Raw genomic sequence first — 20,000 nt, 5'->3', positions numbered from 1 at the left:
GTACCTCAACATCATCTCTTTACATTTGATTTGCTCTTGGGCGGCATGGGAACCAGGCAACATTAGGATAAAAGTAGAATGTAAAAATCCTTTTGCCAGAACAAGGCAAGCTTGGCTTTGTCTTCACACCACTCACTTCTCCATCTTCCTCTCTTCACAGCAGAGCATGACTATAGCCTCCGCTCAGGGATTTGTACAGCTATTATCATTCATAACTTTGGAACCATCTCTCTCTCTCTCTCCTCTTGTCTCTTTCTCTCTCTCTTCTTCTGTCTCCCCCTCGGGCGCTCTCCCTTCTCTCTCTCTCTCCCCCTCTCTCTCTCTCTCCCTCTCCCTGTTCTGTCTATCCCCTAGAGACGTTTAAACACCTGCTAATGTGTATCACCCCCGCTCTAAAGAGCCAGAGACTAAAGCCCTGTTGCCAGAACCCCCTCTGGCAGAGCAACAAACAATGCTAACAGATAAACAGATAAACGCCCAGTCTGCCCGACGGTAGCGCTGTGAACGATGACTTCCTGCCGTCGCCCGCCCCCTCCTCTCCTCTCTAAGCCGAGCAGGTCCCTGAGGGCCGAGATCAGAATGAGCTCCTCGAGTTACCTCAGCGTTCTGCCAAAGAGGATAAATACGAATTATCGGGAACGTTTATTTGAAGTGGGGAGAGGGGGTGATGAAAAGCTGTTAGCTAAAGACAACATCAATCTTCTTCAACATCTTCAATATTGTGGCAAACGTGATTGGTGGGTTTGTTTTGGGTTCTGGATGTGTTTGGTTGCGACACATGGAGTGGAAATTGGGTAGGTTGATTGATAGAACTTAGTTCAGTGACTTGAACCAAAGAGGTTATGTAAATGTGTTTGGAGGTGTGTGTGTGTGTGTGTGTGTGTGTGTGAGAGAGTGTGTGTGTGTGTGTGTGTGTGTGTGTGTGTGTGAGAGAGAGAGAGAGAGAGAGAGAGAGAGACTGTCCTACGGGTATGTTTAAAGAATCGTTAATTGAATGTCGCCACAATAGAGCCATAGCCATTGTATGCATCACCATGGAAACAAACAGAACAAGCCGGTGTGTTTGGCGGTTGATCTGAGGCCATCTGGAACCTCACCAGGCAACAGGGCTTCAGACGTCAACACGCCACCAGGCGACGACCTGTCAGACATCAACACCACTGAACAGGGTTTCTCCCCCTCATGTTTTGCAGACTTCTCTCATGTTCTGAACAGCCTGTCATGGATAAATTAGCATCTCCTCGCTCACCTCCTCCTCTTCCTCCCCTTCTCTTCCTCATCTCCTCCTCACCTCTTCCTCCCCTTCTCCTCTTCCTCCCCTCCACCTCCTCACCTCCTCTTCCTCACCTCCTCCTCCCCTCCTCCTCTTCCTCACCTCTTCCTCCCCTCCTCTTCCTCACCTCCTCCTCTTCCTCCCCTCCTCCTCTTCCTCACCTCCTCCTCCCCTCCTTCTCTTCCTCACCTCTTCCTCCCCTCCTCTTCCTCACCTCCTCCTCTTCCTCCCCTCGTCTTCCTCCCCTCCTCTTCCTCACCTCCTCCTCTTCCTCCCCTCCTCTTCCTCACCTTCTCCTCTTCCTCCCCTCCTCTTCCTCTCCTCCTCCTCCTCCTCTTCCTCCCCTCCTCTTCCTCCTCTCCTCCTCCTCCTCCTCCTCACCTCCTAGTCATCCTCCTCCTTCTCTTTCTCCTTTTCCTCCGCCACCTCCTTCCCTGTTCCTTTATACAGTAGCTGTCAAATCACATTAACACACACACACACACGCACACGCACACACACACACACACACACACACACACACACACACACACACACACACACACACACACACACACACACACATTCTTCTGCCAGCCCTCCACTGCATAGCATATTCAGAGTTTTCAATTTCACAGGTCCTTTATCTGTGTATCCACACCCCCATACAAACACACACGCACGCACACACACACACACACACACACACACACACACACACACACACACACACACACACACACCCTGTCAACTGTTACTCGAGAGGAGGAGAGGAAGGGAGAGAAGAGGAGAGAAGAGAAGAGGAGAGGGGGTAAGGAATATAGAGGAGAGGAGAGGAGAGGGGGTAAGGGATATAGAGGAGAGGAGAGAAGAGGAGAGAAGAGGAGAGAAGAGGAGAGAAGAGGAGAGGGGGTAAGGAATATAGAGGAGAGGAGAGGAGAGGAGAGGAGAGGGGGTAAGGGATATAGAGGAGAGGACAGGAGAGGGGGTAAGGGATATAGAGGAGAGGAGAGGAGAGGGGGTAAGGGATATAGAGGAGAGGAGAGGAGGGGGGATGAGAGCAGAGAAAGGGAGAGAGGGAGGAGAGGATGAAGCTGAGAGGAGGAGATATGCTGTTGAGCTTTAGAGGTCTGGAGACTGTGAAAACATACAAACCTACCCACCCATGAATGAACAACACACACACACACACACACACGCACGCACGCACGCACACACACACACACGTTGTTAGTGTGTAGTCCCTCTCATGCTCACCAAACTGCTATTTCTTCACAGAGCGATGAAGCATCACGGTGCTAACTCAGCCAGCCTGCCCTGAGCAACAGCCATGCAGTGGTGTGTGACATGCACTAGTTGCTACTGTTAAGCATGTGTGTGCGTGTGTGTGTGCTTGTGTGTGTCTGTGTGTGCGTATGTGTGTGGACAAGAGGCCTATTTCTGACAGACTGCATGATTTTAAAACCTCACACATTCTGCAGGGGTGGTTGATTTATTAATAGAATTTATTCCAAGTTAAGCACAGCCCCTCTCTCCCTCCCTCCCTCCTCCCTCCATCCTCCCTCTATCTCTCCCTCCCTCCTCCCTCCCTCCTCCCTCTATCCTCCCTCCATCTCTCCACCCTCTCCCTCTCCTCCCTCTATCTCTCCACCCCTCTCTCTCTCCCTCCCTCCTCTCTCCCTCCCTCTATCTCTCCACCCCTCTCTCTCTCCTCCCTCTATCTCTCCACCCCTCTCTCTCTCCCTCCCTTCTCGCTCTCTCCCTCTATCTCTCCACCCTCTCCCTCTCCCTCTCCCTCTCCCTCTCTCTCCTCCTCCTTTTTTAGACTGTACATGCATGCACCCCCTCCAATTTAACTCCTTCCTTTCTTCCTCTTGCTTTGCTTTTATCTTTCTTTCTTTCTTTCTCTCTCTCTCTCTCTCTCTCTCTCTCTCTCTCTCTCACACACACACAAACGCACACACACAAACGCACACACACACCAACACACACCTAATGTTTTCACTACCTCTGCATCTCCTCGACTGAGGAGTAAATGAAAAAGTCTACCTTTTGGTTGAGCAAGTTGAACCCCAACCAGAAACCTCTTCCCTTTGATGATCCTCTCTCTACTCTAATCAGCAGGCGTCTCTGATGCCGGCATGAGCAGGGCTCTCTCACCAGTGATGGCCAGTCAGCCACAGGTGTAAGCCAATCAGATCAATCCGTCCTGTTAATTCAGCCACTCACTCACAACAAGAAGATCCCATTACCTCCACCCCCGACTACATCAACGAACCGCTGTCAATCATCCACATCCATCACTGTGATTGGTGAGTGAGTTAAAGGGCACGCCCTTCTGTGTGGGGTTGTGTACTGATCACAACACGATCATGGTACAGGGTTGTTTTTAGTTAGATTCCATGGATTAAGAGTGTTTTAAGTCTTTCCTCTAGCACTGACACACCCATTAGATAGACTGACCCTTCTGTTGACCTCCATGACAGGATCGACATGTGTTAGCGTGTGCATGTTCGTGGTATGTGTGTGTGTGTTTGTGTGTGTGTGTGTGTGTGTGTGTGTAGGCCTACAAGTGTGCGTATATGTATGCGTGACTATGTATGTGTGTGTGTGTGTGTGTGTATGTGTGTGTAGGCCTACATGTGTGCGTATGTGTATGCGTGACTGTGTGTGTGTGTGTGTGTGTGCGTGCGTGTGTGGCAGGAAGTGCCCAGGGTTCACAATGTCTCAGCATATCTTCTCTCTAAAGGTCAAAAATGTCAAATCTGTAGTTCTCATGAATGTGTGTGAGTACGTGTGAGTCTAGGGTGTGTGTGTGTGTGTGTGTGTGCGTCAACCTCCTCTCCTTTATTCGTTTCTCTTCTAGTTGGGGTTGCTCTCACAAGTGATCGACCGCGACCACCCCACTTGACCTCGCCTCAGCCTCGCCTTGAGATGCTGTCAAACCATTAGAACCCATTGAAATGGTGTATTTTGAAAGTGCAGAACCCCAGTAGGGTCCATGTTGGTTCTGTAACTCCGCCCCTTTTCCTTCCCAGAATCCTCCAGGGGTTTGGGCTCTCTGATGCCACCAACTGTCATCTCCTCCATTCTCCCATACTGCACTGCCAGAACAGATAGTAGCCAGCCAGGAGAGACAGAGGGGAGAGGGAGAGAGAGAGAGGGTGGGTAGGGGGGGGAGAGAAAGAGAGAAAGAAGAAAGAGAGAGAGGGGGGAGAGAGAGGACAGAGAGAGAGTGAGAGAGAGCAGAGAGAAAAAGAGAGAGAGAGAAAGAGAGAGCAAGTGTGAGAGAGAGAGAAAGAGAGAGAGGGGGACAGAAAGAGAGGGAGAGAGAGGGGAGGGAGAAAGAGAGGGCGAGAGAGAGAGAGAGAGAGAGAGTGCTCCCTCTAGGTCTCACTGTCAGTAGTAAACAATGCAGTGCTGAGTGATGCCCAGAGACAGGTCCGACCCAGGAGAGCCCAGCAGAAACCCCAGCGCTCTCTACTGTTGAGAAGGACCGGCTGCTGGCTGCTGCGCTTTTAATGCTCCTCTGACAGCAGCAGGCTGAGCTCCAACAGTATACACACTAGAATATTCTAGATTCTAGTTTATTGGTCACACTTTACAATAAGGGTCACAAAAAACATTAGTTAACTGTTAACTAATGCTTATTTAGGGTTAGGTTAGGTTACTAATGTTAATTAATACCTTAGTTAAGGTTATGGTTAGGGTTAGGGTTAGGTGAGTTAACCTTAGTTAACATAAATAACATTAGTAAATGGTTAAAAGAGACATTATTTAACTGTTACTTAATGCTTAATAATGCATTAACTAATGCTTATTAATGTACCCTTATTGTAAAGTGTTACCAGTTTATTTAGGCGTGTGGGTGTGTGTCTCCGTGCACATGCATGTATTTGCTTGCTGCCAGTCAAATTAAGCCTGTCCCCTGGCTCCTAATGAAACACACACACACACACACACACACACACACACACACACACACACACACACACGTTATCCATCATTGTGGAGCAGTAGAAAGGCAGAATGACAGGACAGCGCCAACATGGACTCATACAGTACTCATTGTGTGTGTGTGTGTGTGTGTGTGTGTGAACATGTACATGTGTGTGTGTGTGTGTGAACATGTACATACATGTGTACGTGTGTGTGTGTGCATTCCAGCAGCTACAACACTCAGCAGCTACACACTTCACACTGCTCACTCGAGCTGTCATAATATCGCACACATTACAGTACATGCTAATCACACACAGCACGCGCCTATAATCCTGCCCTGGACACGTGCTTGGATTATAATCCCACTTCAAAGACTGCAGTTCTAACCTGGCAGTACTACCTACTGCAATGTGTGTCCTTTAGACTAACCTTGAAACATTACTAAGTATTCAGCACTATTATAAACCCTCTCTCTGATGGACGCACACACACACACACACGCACACACACACACACACGCACGCGCACACACACACACACACACACACACACACACACACACACCAAGCACTTGCACATTTAAGTCAGAAAAATTTCTAGACTTCTACTGCATAAAAGAGCGTGCTGACCAAAGAACCCCCCCCCCCACACACACACACACACACACCTGTACTTCATGCCAGTGAGCTTCCCCGTGGACTCCTTCAGGGAGATGTGGTGATGAGGCGTGAAGGCGCCGAAGCTGCGGGCGATGATCGCCACCGTCCGGAACTTGGCCCGGGTGGCGTTGACCACGTTGGGACTGGAGGCGTTCTGCTTGCCGTGGTCGCCATTGCCTCGCTTCAGGTTGTGGTCGGTGCACGCGATGGACACCTGCATGGCTGGGGGTCAGTCCGGCACCGAGCGGGAGCCCAAGGCAGACAGACGGGCAGAAGATAAAAGAGGAACGGACGGATGACGAGGAAGACGAGTGAACGGATGGAGGGAGAGTGACAAGGAAGACGAGAGAATCTGAGAGGTGCTTCTGGAGTCTTGCCCTTTTATATGAAGTCTTTTTTGGTTGAAATTTTGGTTGAATTTCTTTTTGTGCAGAAATTCCTTTTCTCCCCCGCCAAACAAAGGACTGTCCAAGCGTCGCTCCGGGCTCGTGCCGTTCAGCTCCAGCCGGGAGGCTTTGAAAATGTCCGTGCGGCTGCAAAAAGTCAGTCCTCAACGCTGGAAAAATACGACTCTGCAGTTCTTCAGAGAGATGCAAACTTCCCCCCCTGCGCTCCGTACCGCCTTCCACAGAAGAGTATCTGGCAGCTGTTCTGGCGGGAGACACAAGAACGCTGAGGAGAACTCCGAAGGAGGATGAGAGAGAGAGAGAGAGAGAGAAAGAGAGAGAGAGAGAGAGAAGAACCGGGCCAAGGCTCAGCACTTGTTATTATGAGAGAGAGAGAGAGAGAGAGAGAGAGAGGAAGGAAGGAGGGGAGAGGGAGGAGGGGATGGGGTCAGAGGAGGGGTGAGCAGAGGGGGGTGGAGGAAGGAGTGGAGGACGAGGAGGAGGAGGAGGAGGAGGGGAGCTAGACCTCTGTTTCTCCTTTCTTTGTGTTGTTTGGTCCTTTTCTCTCTCACGCGGCGTCCCTCTCGCGTCGCCCCCTGGCCCACGGTAACGCGCCTCCCTAATGTGCGTCTGCCCCAGATTCACCCTCTGTCAGTCTCTCCCTCTCTTCTCGTCTCTTGGTGTCTGTCTTTCTCTGCGCTGTTTTGACCCTCTTCTTCTTCTTCTTCTTCTTTTCTGTTGCTCTCAGCGGCGCGGCTCCGTCTCTCCACTTCTGCTGTGACATGCAGCACTGAGCAGCTCTCTCTCTCTCCCTCTCTCTATCTCTCTCTCTCTCTCTCTCTCTACCCCTCTCTCTCTCCCTCTCTCCCTCTATCTCTCTCTCTCCCTCTCTCTTCCCCTCTCTCTCTCTCCCTCTCTTTATCTCTCTCTCTACCCCTCTCTCTCCCTTTATCTCTCTCTCCCTCTCTCTACCCCTCTATCTCCCTCTCCCTCCCTCTCTCCTTCCCTCTCCCCCTCTCTCTCATTTTTACTGCTACGGACTGTGAATACTGGACGAATCAGCATAGAAACATTGTAGCACATACACACAGAAATTAGCATATTACACAGCAGTGTGTGTGTGTGTATGTGTTTGAGAGAGAGTGAGTGAGTGAGTGAGTGAGTGAGTGAGTGAGTGAGTGAGTATGAGAGAGAGGGAGAGAGAGGGAGAGACAGAGAGGTGGAATGAGTAATTACAACATGTGCACCGCACTGAGCGCGAATTCTAGGACTTTCCACCTCGCTACGCCTCTCACCTTTCCACGGTAGTCATCTCCACTCCATCAGTAGTCATGTCCACTCCATCATGCTGATAGAAACCATACTAAGTACCACTCCTGGTAGGAGAACGACAACTGATTCTCTCACTCTGCACAAACACGGCAGTGAGCTGTGGTGTGTGGAAAAAGAGGCGGCAGTGTAAAGTGTGTGTGTGTGTGTGTGTGTGTGTGTGTGTGTGTGGCTAGCTGAACGAAGTGCAGTGGGACCATATGATCAGCGCGGTGTGTGTTAGCGTGTGACTGATGCGTGTGTTAGTGTGTGACTGATGCGTGCAGCACAGTACAGGGCTGCCCCCGCCATCGGCTCTCTGCGGATTCCGTCAGGACAAGCGGAGGTTAATTTAGCATGAGACCATAGGGGGTTCCTTCTCTTTTAGTGTGTGTGTGTTTGTCTGAGTCAATGTTGTTATTTTTCTGTCATCATGTTCTATGTTTGTGTGTGTGTGTGTGTGTGTGTGTGTTTCTCATCTGACCGCCCCCCCCACCCCCCACACCCTCGTCCCCCATCATCTGGACAACACAGGAGCATCCCCCTCCCAGAAGCCCAATATAAGCCCTTCAATGCATACACATCACACATCATCTATGACTGCATAAACGGTAGCATACGCTACCCACAACAATATTGACCGTTCGCGCCCCCATTTCGCTCTAGTCCTCTCCATCCATCCATGACCTTCCCGCTTCATGCTGCACTCTCTCCATCCCTACCCACAATGCAGCGGGAGGCAAAAGGTGGCTTCTCTCTGTTTCCCTCCTGGTTTAAGGGGGAGGCAGAATTTGAGAGCTTGAGTGTGTGTGTGTGCGTGTGTGCGTACTGTATGTGTGTGTGTACGTGTGTGTGGGTGTGTGTGCAGCTGGGCTCAGTGCTAATGAGTGTGTGTGTGATTTAGTAGGAGAGCCTGGCCGGTGACCCTTAAAATCCCCAGAGATTAGAGTCAGAATCTCTTCAGGAGCTGAGAGCCATTGGCACAGACTCGTATTACAGCACTCATGCACACCCACCTCACACACAGCCCCTTATCTCTATATTCTCTCTCTGTCTCTGTCTCTCTCTCCCTCCCTCTCTCTCTCTCTCTCTCTCTCTCTCTCACACACACACACACACACACACACACACACACACACACACACACACACACACACACACACACACACACACACACACACACACACAGAAACACTAAGTACAGGTAATCAATTCCTCAAGTCATGAAAAGGGTATTTCTCTGCAGCCTATTCCAAATTGATTTGAGGAATCAGATTTCTCAAAGCTATTCCACAGTAGAACTGGCCTCCAGGGGAACGGTCCCATGTTGTGTGTCCCTCGGCTGTGCACCGTGATGAGGAGAGGAGGAAGGGGGTCCGGGGGGTTGTGGTCACAGCAGTAGTCACCATTTGTCCTGGAGAGCAATAGGCAGGGATGCGTCCAGCCCATCCACCCCCCACACGCACACACACACATACACACACACACACACACACACACACACGCACACACACACACACACACACACACACACACACACACACAGACGCACACACACACACACATACACAATTTTTCCTTCACCTCAAACTCCTGTTCTCCTCAAAACACCTATCTGTCTGATCACGCTGTCAAGACATTCAGACTATTAGCATTCTGCGCTACAGGACACACACACCCACACACACACACACTAGTCCGGATTTGGGCTCTGGAGAGGCCGCAAATCAATGGCGATCAATACGACAACCTTCACTTTATGGCTGATCTGGAGAACGCGGCCAGAGTCTCTCCCGTCTCAACCCCGTAGTGAGTCAGGCAGCAAACTAAAGGCAGCTCGTAAAACTAATGAGGAATTACATTAGTAGATCAGAGATAATAGTTCTGTTGACGTGCCAAATATCAGAGGAGAGTCGGGGTGTGGGCGGTTTCAACAGCGAAGAACAGCTAGAGCAAATTAATTTTAGCAGACAGCCAATCAATCCAGCCATGAAAATGTTACAGATGGTTTCTCCTGCAGGAGAGTCTAACTGGTCTCAGGAATTCTTGAGTTATTCTGTGACCTGAATCGGCCATTGGTATTTGTGTTGATATGTACCACATGTTGGCCATTGGTATTTACTACCTGTACTATGAGTCCTAGCCTCCATGTTTGAGCTTTTGTGCCGTTTTTGAACATGATGATGATGACATATTATGTATGTATATGTACATTGTTGAACATGTAGAAGAAACTGCACAACAGAAAAATATGCATGCTTTTCCTCCAGGGGCCCACATTTTACACAGAGTTCTTGGGTGACAGGGGTAGAAATAAGCCTACTTGACACCCTTATCAAGGAACACAGAGTGGTGGGGGTACGTTTGGGAGATCTTTCCCAGAGACCGGCGATTTATAGGCTCCTGTATCAACAAGGAATGGAATGTCTTTACCATCTACTTTCATGAACGTATCGGTTCTATTTTAGAGTTAGTTGTTAACATTTGCCCTCTTCAATATCAACACCATCTAATCCACATGCTGCTTATGTTTCTTGCTCTTCTCTTCAGCTTCTAGCACTGACCTGAGATGGTCTTGCCTGGTTCTGTCCTGACCTGAGATGGTCTTGCCTGGTTCTGTCCTGACCTGAGATGGTCTAGCCTGGTTCTGTCCTGACCTGAGATGGTCTAGCCTGGTTCTGTCCTGACCTGAGAGGGTCTAGCCTGGTTCTGTCCTGACCTGAGATGGTCTAGCCTGGTTCTGTCCTGACCTGATATAGTCTAGCCTGGTTCTGTCCTGACCTGAGAGGGTCTAGCCTGGTTCTGTCCTGACCTGAGACGGTCTAGCCTGGTTCTGTCCTGACCTGAGATGGTCTAGCCTGGTTCTGTCCTGACCTGAGAGGGTCTAGCCTGGTTCTGTCCTGACCTGATATAGTCTAGCCTGGTTCTGTCCTGACCTGAGAGGGTCTAGCCTGGTTCTGTCCTGACCTGAGAGGGTCTAGCCTGGTTCTGTCCTGACCTGAGACGGTCTAGCCTGGTTCTGTCCTGACCTGAGAGGGTCTAGCCTGGTTCTGTCCTGACCTGAGAGGGTCTAGCCTGGTTCTGTCCTGACCTGAGAGGGTCTAGCCTCGTTCTGTCCTGACCTGAGACGGTCTAGCCTCGTTCTGTCCTGACCTGAGAGGGTCTAGCCTCGTTCTGTCCTGACCTGAGACGGTCTAGCCTCGTTCTGTCCTGACCTGAGATGGTCTAGCCTGGTTCTGTCCTGACCTGAGATGGTCTAGCCTCGTTCTGTCCTGACCTGAGACGGTCTAGCCTCGTTCTGTCCTGACCTGAGATGGTCTAGCCTCGTTCTGTCCTGACCTGAGACGGTCTAGCCTCGTTCTGTCCTGACCTGAGATGGTCTAGCCTCGTTCTGTCCTGACCTGAGACGGTCTAGCCTCGTTCTGTCCAATGCAAGGTTATAATAGTTCAGCTTTTTTCATTAGTTTTTATTTTTTATTTTTTATATATTTTTTTATTTTTATATCGTTTTAACTTTTTGTTTTCAATTTCAGTTTAGTTTTGATTAGTTTTAAAGCAGGTTTGCTAGTTTAGTTTAGTTTTTATTTTTTGAAAATGCTTAGTTTTAGTTTAGTTTTTATTAGTTTCAGTATTAGTTTTAGTTTTTTTTTCTTCTGAGCTAGCCTCGTGAGACCATCCTGATCTCACAAGCTCACGTTGTTTCACTCCATGTGAAACAAACCATCTGGCGCACGTCAGGTTACTTCTGTGCAGGGACACAGCTAAAAAAAAATGGAGGATAGATTTCATATCCACCCAAAATACTAGGCTTATGTATGAAATGAAAAAGACTAAAACTAAGGACATTTTCTCAATAATTTTAGTTTATTTTAGTTAGTTTTGTTAACACACAATACAGTTTTAGTTAGTTATCGTTTTTTTGTAAAGTCTAGTTTTTATTTTTATTTCAGTTAACTAAAATGTTTTTTCACACCTAGTTTTCGTTTTTTAGTTAGTTTTCGTTAACTATAATAACCTTGGTCCAATGTCCCTTCCTCTGAAAACCACACCTTACCATCCCCTTCTCCCTTTAGACCATTCTGACCACTGCTCTAAACGTTTCACAGTTTTACCACCACATTTGTCACACATCGCATACACACAAATCCCCTTATGGGCTATCTTTTCTGGACTCCCTTGGTTATTTCCCATCGTATTATTATTTTATTGCCACAATTCTAGTGCAAAAGAATATTGTCACAATAAAGCCACAAGAGTGGCTTGTACTGATAGCAATGACATTTTACTCCAACAACTTTCGTGGAATACCCAGGGGCCTAGCCCCGATAGCAAGTCAACAAAGAAATACTGTAAAAGCAATAAAAAAGGTTTCAATAAGCAGAGCCTCGCTCTTCACACTCAATCAGCAGATCTGTCATACTCGGTCTGCAATACCCCCTGAGATACCCACAGACACTATAATGTATGTTGTTATTGTTATATTAATTATTCATTGTTTATTACAACCCAAGGTAGTGATCCTCTGGGCAGCTGGTAGGCTTCCTGCCTGTGTCCTAGATGGTAATAATCCTCCTCATCATTTGTGACTATAATTATAATAGTCACAGACGACTGGACAACTTTACCTCATCTCCTACACAACAATTCCTAGATGGTAATTCCCATCATCTCCTTTAGTATGATTTAATCCTTCTATCCCTGGTCTTTTAACACAACCAAGCAAAAAGTAATTCCCCACATAATGTATGCCCTTTTAATATTATGAGACCTAGTCCTTAGACTGGCAGAATTCTGTCTGCAATCGGGGACAACAAGCTTTTGCACAGTTCAAAATTTAACTACAAGAATGCCATACCTGACTAAGGAGGGATGCCCAGGGGCTGTCTTAATGCAGGCGAGGCCTAAACAGGGAAGTTCAAAAGGCTCTGATTTTGGATCCCGTGGCAGTCGCCTGCAAAGACCCCCTGATTCCCGACCAGTAGGGGTTAGGATCCCTTCCACTCATTACCAGAAATTGTAGAAGAAATGAATCCTGAGATCATTAAAGATATGGATCTAGCCATATCCCTATTGTATGGAAAAAAAATAACCATAATACCTATCCCCAAATCAAAAAACCCCAAAAAACGAATACAGGCCAATAGCACTTACCTCTTTGGTAATGAAAAGCTTTGAAAAAATTCTGAAGGATGAAATGATCTCACTAACTTTAGACAAACTGGATCCATTACAGTTTGCCTATCAGGCGGGTAAGGGTGTGGAAGATGCTAAGCTCTTCATTTTAGACAGAGTGTACAAGCATCTCAAACAACCCAAATCCCATGCTAGACTTTTATTTGCTGATTTTAGCTCTGCTTTTAACAAGATGCAGCCTCATATTTTTATTGAAAGGCTATCCTCTCATTTTATGCTACCTGATCAGATGTGATTGATGATTTTAAACTTTTTTAACAAACAGACTGCAGCAGGTTTTTGTGAATGGACACATGTCCTCTGTCATACCCTCAAACACAGGCTCTCCCAAGGGCTGAGTCCTTTCTCCCCTGCTTTTCATCCTTTACACAGAGCTGCAGATCCTCTCAAGAAAACAGCTATCTTGTCAAGTTTTCAGATGAATTACTGTCTCTTCTTCAGGGCCACCAATCAAATCACGGCTTTGCCCTCCCTGAATTTGTCAGATGGTGTGATGATAGCTTCCTCGACCTAAATGTGTCAAAAACCAAGGGAATTATCATAGATTTCAGGAAATCCAGTGTCGACCCCAAACCGAGCACTGTTCATGGTGAAGAGGTACAAATAGTACAAACGTACAAATATTTGGGCACTGTGTTTGACTCGCAACTGAAATTCAGTGAAAACACTGACAGCATTGTAAAGCGAGCAAACCAAAGACTCCATCTGACTCTTTCGGTATCAGCAGAAACATCTTATGTACCTTTTATCAAACTTTTATTGAGAGCCTTTTAACATTTTCTTTGATATGCTGGTTTGGTGATCTATCTGTGAAAGCCCAGAAGTGACTGAATGACATCATCAGAGTGTGCTCCAAAATAAGGACATAAGAACCAGCATAAGGACCTCTGCTCTCTTTGGAAAACACGGGTGGTCCAGAAAGCAGACAGAATATTATCCCAGCCTGATCGTGTACTGGGCAGTGAATCTGTCATCATGCCCTCAGGTCGGCGGTATTATGTACCGGTGCAGAAAACAAACCGCTATGTAAATTATTTTTTCCTGTCTGCCATAAGGCTGCTAAATACACAATTATTTTGCTGTGAATTATTGTGAACTGTGAATTATTTTGCATCCCGCTCTGCTGTGCTGTCACTGTTTGTGTTTTTTGCTGAAGTGATGATGCTCGACTGTGGATGTTAACTGTTGTATTGTTTATCTCCTTTGTCATATTGTATTTGTGTTGCTATGGACAGTTTGACAGTAGAAATGAATTGCCCTTCTGGGATTAATAAAGTATTCTGAATCTGAATCTGAATAAGGATAAGGATAACTTGTGCAGACCCTCATTATTTCTATTTTGATTTTTTAAATTTATTTTACTTGCACGGAGAGAGAAAGAGTAAAGCGATAGCAAAGTTTCTCTCTGACCAGGGCAGTCCCCGTCAGGATACACAGTTAGACAGAATTAGAAATGCTCATGATGGATACCCAAGGGATCAACAAGTCAGGAGACGAGCTTGTCTCATTTAGGTTCTTTCAGAAGACAACACAAAAACAAGGAGTCCTTCATTCAGGCCACAGCACCCTTGGGGCAGGTCAGAGACAATAGCTGGGGAAAAGGCATAACTCCTCCCTGACTGCTATACAACCGTAGGCAAAAGCAATGTACTTTATTTAAAAGTAAGAGCAATATGTAATCTTTAATGAAGCAAGCATAAGCAATATCATTTCTTTAACTTCTACAAACATTGTATTGACGAGGCCAGGAGATAAGGACAGGAGAGAAGAAAAGACACTTAATTGCGATTATTGGTTCTACAGTAAGCTTCTTACAGGACATACGAGTAATGATAACGACGATGTCGTCAATACAGGAACTGAAAGGGTCATACTGTAGGTCATTAGACAGCTATGGGTCAAAGGTCAGTCACGCATTGTGCTTTTCCCAGAACCCTCCTCTTTCACTCCCCTTCACAGTACACTCAAAACCAAATTCAATCACAGTACACTCAAAACTGAGAAATACATTGTTGTTTTGTCTTTGTTTTTTGTTTTCCTATTTTATTTTCTCTTTTTCCACCCAAACATTGTGGGGTGGCAGACGACGCTGTCACAGTTATATTGATGAGCGCTGAGCAGAGGCTGACACTGCACTGTATGTCCTAGTTCCACAGCATGCTGGTTTGTGTGTGTGTGTGTGTGTGTGTGTGTGTGTGTGTGTGTGTGTGTGTGTGTGTGCGTGTGTGTGCAAGCTGTGTCAGCAAAGGCACACGGCACATATTACACGCTACTGTACTGCATGTCCCAACGGGATGCCTGAATCTGTGGCAGGTGGTCCTGCTTTCTCTTGTGTGTGTGTGTGTGTTTGTGAGAGAGAAGGATACCTTATTTCCAGGCCACTGCACATGCTCTGTCTGACCTTTCCTCTGGTCAACATGACCTGACCAGACAGCAGCTACACAATTTTTGGCATGACACACATTTCTACGCAAGGACGCGTCAACATCACCTTGCGTAGCTCGCACTAGCGTAGCTTGCGTAGAGTATAAATAGGCCTTAACTGGTATAAACCCCGGGAGACACACACACACACACACACACACACACACACACACACACTCACGTAGCCCGCTGTCCCTGCCCACAGCTATATCTCGGTGTCATGATGTAAGCAACAACAAAACGGACAGCTGTGTGCTAGTGGTACCCTAAACCCTAGAGCCGGCCCTGCCCCCACCACACCCACCCCTCATGTACCCCACAATAACCTGCTCCTGATGTGAGTCATCTTCTCCGTGCTGTGATCAGACAGAGTTGACCCAGTGACCAGAGAGAGGAGTGTTCTGATCAGACAGGGTTGACCCAGTGACCAGTGAGAGGAGTGTTCTGATCAGACAGAGTTGACCCAGTGATCAGAGGAGTGTTCTGATCAGACAGAGTTGACCCAGTGATCAGAGGAGTGTTCTGATCAGACAGAGTTGACCCAGTGATCAGAGGAGTGTTCTGATCAGACAGAGTTGACCCAGTGACCAGAGAGAGGAGTGTTCTGATCAGACAGAGTTGACCCAGTGATCAGAGAGAGGAGTGTTCTGGTCAGACAGAGTTGACCCAGTGACCAGAGAGAGGAGTGTTCTGATCAGACAGAGTTGACCCAGTGATCAGAGGAGTGTTCTGATCAGACAGAGTTGACCCAGTGACCAGAGAGAGGAGTGTTCTGATCAGACAGAGTTGACCCAGTGACCAGAGAGAGGTGCGAAAGAGCGAAGTTCTGAGCTCCTCTGATTTACTGTCCTACCAAGCAATATCTTTATCAAAACTTGGCAAATGAGCACCCAACGACACGGTGAATATGAGCTCTGTCGACAGAACGATTACAAATCAGAAAAAGTCCAAAACCGAGGAGGAATCAAAGACAAAAACTAGTACTGTTAGTGTGCCTAGCGTAGCTAGGTCTGACACAGCTAACGTTAGCAATGATTGGGGGGTGCTGTTAAGAAAAGCTGGGAGGACATCTTACAAGCAGTAAAGAAATCAAACCAAGAAACAAGAGGGGAAATTCAACTGGTGAGAGAACATGTAAAAGAAGTCAAAGGTCATACCAGGGAGCCATTTACAAGACTTGAAACATCGGTCGGTGGTCTAAGTGCACAGTTAAATAAACTTGAGGAGGGTCGTTGACACAGAAGGGCGAATCGCCCCCACAGAGGACACAGGCGCGATCCGTGGCAGAGCAATCCACTTTCTACTGCAACAAGAAGCTGAGATGTGATGTGATGTGAAGATGTGAGGAGGACCTACAGAGCCGAGCGAGGAGACAAATTCTGCGCCTATATCAGATCCCCAAAGGCAGCGAGGGAAGGGAAATGGTGGGCTTCATTAAGACGTTACTTCCAACCGTGTTGCCCTCACTACCACTGAAGGAAGAAAACATCAGGATCGATCGTGCCCATGGGGCACTTACCCCGAAGTCGAAAGAGAATGACCCCCCTCGCACTATCATAGTTGGAATCCCTAACTACAGATCTTACGGCAGGCCTGGAGACAGGGCCAAGTGGAGATGAACGACATGCAAGTCTACTTTGATGATAACCACTTACTTGAGCTGCAGAGAAAATGCGCCCATTCGATTACGTCAAAGAACTGATGCAGAAGGATGTCAGAGTGTAGTGCCTATATCCAGCACGGCTGAGGGTGATGGCGGGCTCTGTGGAAAAGACATTCCAGACACCGATGGACACCGTCCCGGTACTTCAGAGAATGAACATTCAGATCAGAGTTGATGAACGGGACAAACTTGAGAGAGAGTTACCATACACCAATGGGAGAGACAGGAAAACCGCCGTGGGGTAAACGCCAACTTTCTGTTGGAGGAAGACTGCAGGTTATTCTTCCCTGGAGGTGGCAGACGGACACGCTGAAGTAAGGTTGATCATTCAGACCGAAATGAACATGTGAGAATAATGTTTTCTAGAGGGGACAATTATTTTACATTTATATTAGCCTACACTAGAATTTAAGTTTGAATTTTGACAAGCCCAGAATGTTATGATACTAGCATCTTCGTCGTTTGGGTTAGTGGCACCAGTGGCTGCGACTGACTATCGAGTGGAGTGACTCACACTCAGCCCTAGGGCAGCGGCAGTATACCCAATGGATTGGGTCTGCTGCATTTACACATTGTGACTTTGTCCCAGAGAGATGCCGCCACTCTCTTCCCGGTTCCATTTGGGGACTGGCTGCTTTGCACCATAGGCCAGTTGATGACTTGGAAGTCAGAAATATATGTTTGAGTGTGTATATAATTCCTGTTTTTTTTTTTACTGCTTGGCAGCCGAAAGGACCTTGCACTTTACATTTTCTGTTTGATTAGAAGGCTCTACAATGACAGCAAGGATTAAATGTACATGGATAGTATAACTGTAGTTAGCTACAACATTAAAGGTGGGATAGGTAGTTAGCTTTTGGCTTTATTTGGTAAAACTGGCATAATATCCTTTCAGCGCTCAGTAACAGAAGTGCTCTGAGAATAAACTTGGATCTCCGTGTTTACCGCTGCCTATGTATTTTGGATTCAAAGAATGCACCGTGCCCGAATGTATTGACCAATCATAGTCTCTATCTCGCCACACCTACCAATCATGTTTGGAGGGAGGGACTACATCATGATTGACAGGAGGGAGGGGCGGGTTCTTTTGAAAAAGATGACCAATTGGGGGCCTTGTTGACGTCAAATTACCTACCCCACCTTTAAGGTATTGGGAAACCCTATTAAGAGGGGAAAAAAATGCTCTCCCAGTTTAAAGGAGAATTCCAGATTTTTGAAAGCGTTCGGCCGTCACAGCCAATCAAAGTGAGGTCTATCTCAGTTAAGCCCAATCTTTGCTAAATTCACATAACACTTGCTACTGTATCATTGTTTACAGCCGTGCTTTTAACATGATCACATCAAGTTGCTGTGGAGTCTGCCCTGCAGACTGCTGCATGGCCCCCTCATTCCTGCTTCCTATTACATTTTCTAATGGTTTCAGAAGGGTATTATCCAAATGCCACCACTGATTGATGAAGATATTGATAATCAATTCGATTCAACTAAAACAATGTTATTCTTCCTGGAGGGACCATTCCTGAGGCTAGCATAGTAAAAAAAAAAACAAGGAGAATACAAGGAGAATACATAACAGACAGATAGCAACGGTAGGCTACACAATAGTGAAATGGTGACATCACACAACAAACAGCCTACCATGAAAGCAACTGTTCAAAAAAGGACCTATGGGAGACCTCTCCAAAAATGACAGCAAGGAAATCAATGTGTTGTGTTTTTTATGAAATACTTTTTTTTACAGTTGGACTGATGGAGAATGCTCCAGAATTTACATGCATACTGTAATCATTCAAAGATGATGAAGATGAAGATTATCTTCCCAGGGTCATCAGATCGGTCAAGGATATAACAGACAAACAACATGAGGATGACGAGTTCAATGAATGGCAAATGTACTGGACCTAAACATAAAGTACAGTACAGTAGAAAGGGACAATCATCCATTATCTCGAAGCCTCCACCTGAGGCAACCTTGAAGCTGGTGATGGCCTCTTTTGATTTGACAAATCATTAACTGTACCATGACATCAAGTAAGGTTTGCCAAGTACAGTAGTTGGCAGACACAAGTACGTTTTGGGAGCAATCTAATTTTATAAGAGCTACACACACGCACCCACGCGCACACACACACACACACACACACACACACACACACACACACACACACACACAGACATCCCCATCCATACAATTTGTCTAAGCCTAAAGGGATTATGAACAGAATTGAAAGAGAGTTTATATTAGGCAGTGGGTAATGAAGAGACAAATACTGCTTGATTGCTTATTGACTTATGTTACAGCCTCAATTAAGGCTAACCAATGGCACTCATGCACACACATACTTACAGTACACTGTACACACACACACACACACACACACACCTGCAGACACACACATAGTACACACACACACACACACATACACACACATACACATATGCACACAGACACACACACTCAATCATTCAAAATCTAAGATCAGGAGTGAATAAGAGGATACTGAGGTCAGGCCTGCACTTTTACAATAGTGTGAGTGAAATGAATATGTTCACAATGACAAACTGACAAACATCCCCTAGTTCTAAGGTTTAGCCTCTAAAAAGGCCTGTTCTTGTTTAAACCCGTTTGTACTACAGTAAGTAGCCAGCAGCCTCTCTGGTTGAGTAAGTCTGAGAGAGAACCTCCACGCTGTCTCAGTTTATAGAATCGCTATGGAAACGCCATGGGGACAGCAGGGGTGACAACACGGGCAGAAGCATAGAGAAGTCTTAGAGGATACACACACACACGCATGCATTCACACTCATTCACACACACACACACACACACACACACACACACACACACACACGTGACCTTTTTTTTTGCTGTTCTCATCTATAAGCAGGGACCTTGTTTCCAGACGTCATTAAAAAGATTAACTGGTTTTGCTGCAGCACAACACGGCACACACACACACACACACACACACACACACACACACACACACACACACACACACACACACACACACACACACTCCTTTTCCCTGCAGACCCATTCATACTCTAATACTGTGACCTACTACCACATGTGCTCTGCTGATAGGACACCCTAATATAGGCTCTTGATATGTGTGTGCGTTCGTGTGTGAAGGGATGATAGCCAGCACTGATCAGTGTAACAGGATTCA

General features: G+C 46.9%; 1 protein-coding gene across 4 annotated transcripts in view; it reads right to left on the bottom strand.

Annotated features, from left to right (window-relative positions):
- Positions 1-20,000, bottom strand: part of kcnab1a (potassium voltage-gated channel subfamily A regulatory beta subunit 1a) — a gene marked incomplete at both ends in the record, with an annotated part of 120,801 nt that overhangs the window by 78,601 nt on the left and 22,200 nt on the right. For 2 of the 4 annotated variants that reach the window (XM_084438450.1, XM_084438451.1), the window contains one exon: positions 5,862-6,073. The exons of the other annotated variants lie outside the window; for them this stretch is intronic. In XM_084438450.1, the coding sequence (XP_084294576.1) occupies positions 5,862-6,073 (212 nt within the window). Of the gene's footprint in view, positions 1-5,861; positions 6,074-20,000 lie in introns of those variants that run through there. 4 annotated transcript variants of the gene reach the window in all.

Source organism: Borostomias antarcticus (assembly GCF_949987555.1).
Source record: "Borostomias antarcticus genome assembly, chromosome: 1".
Taxonomy (NCBI): Eukaryota; Metazoa; Chordata; class Actinopteri; order Stomiiformes; family Stomiidae; genus Borostomias; species Borostomias antarcticus.
Note: the sequence above shows the minus strand (reverse complement) of the source record. Positions and strands in the feature narration are given on the sequence as shown.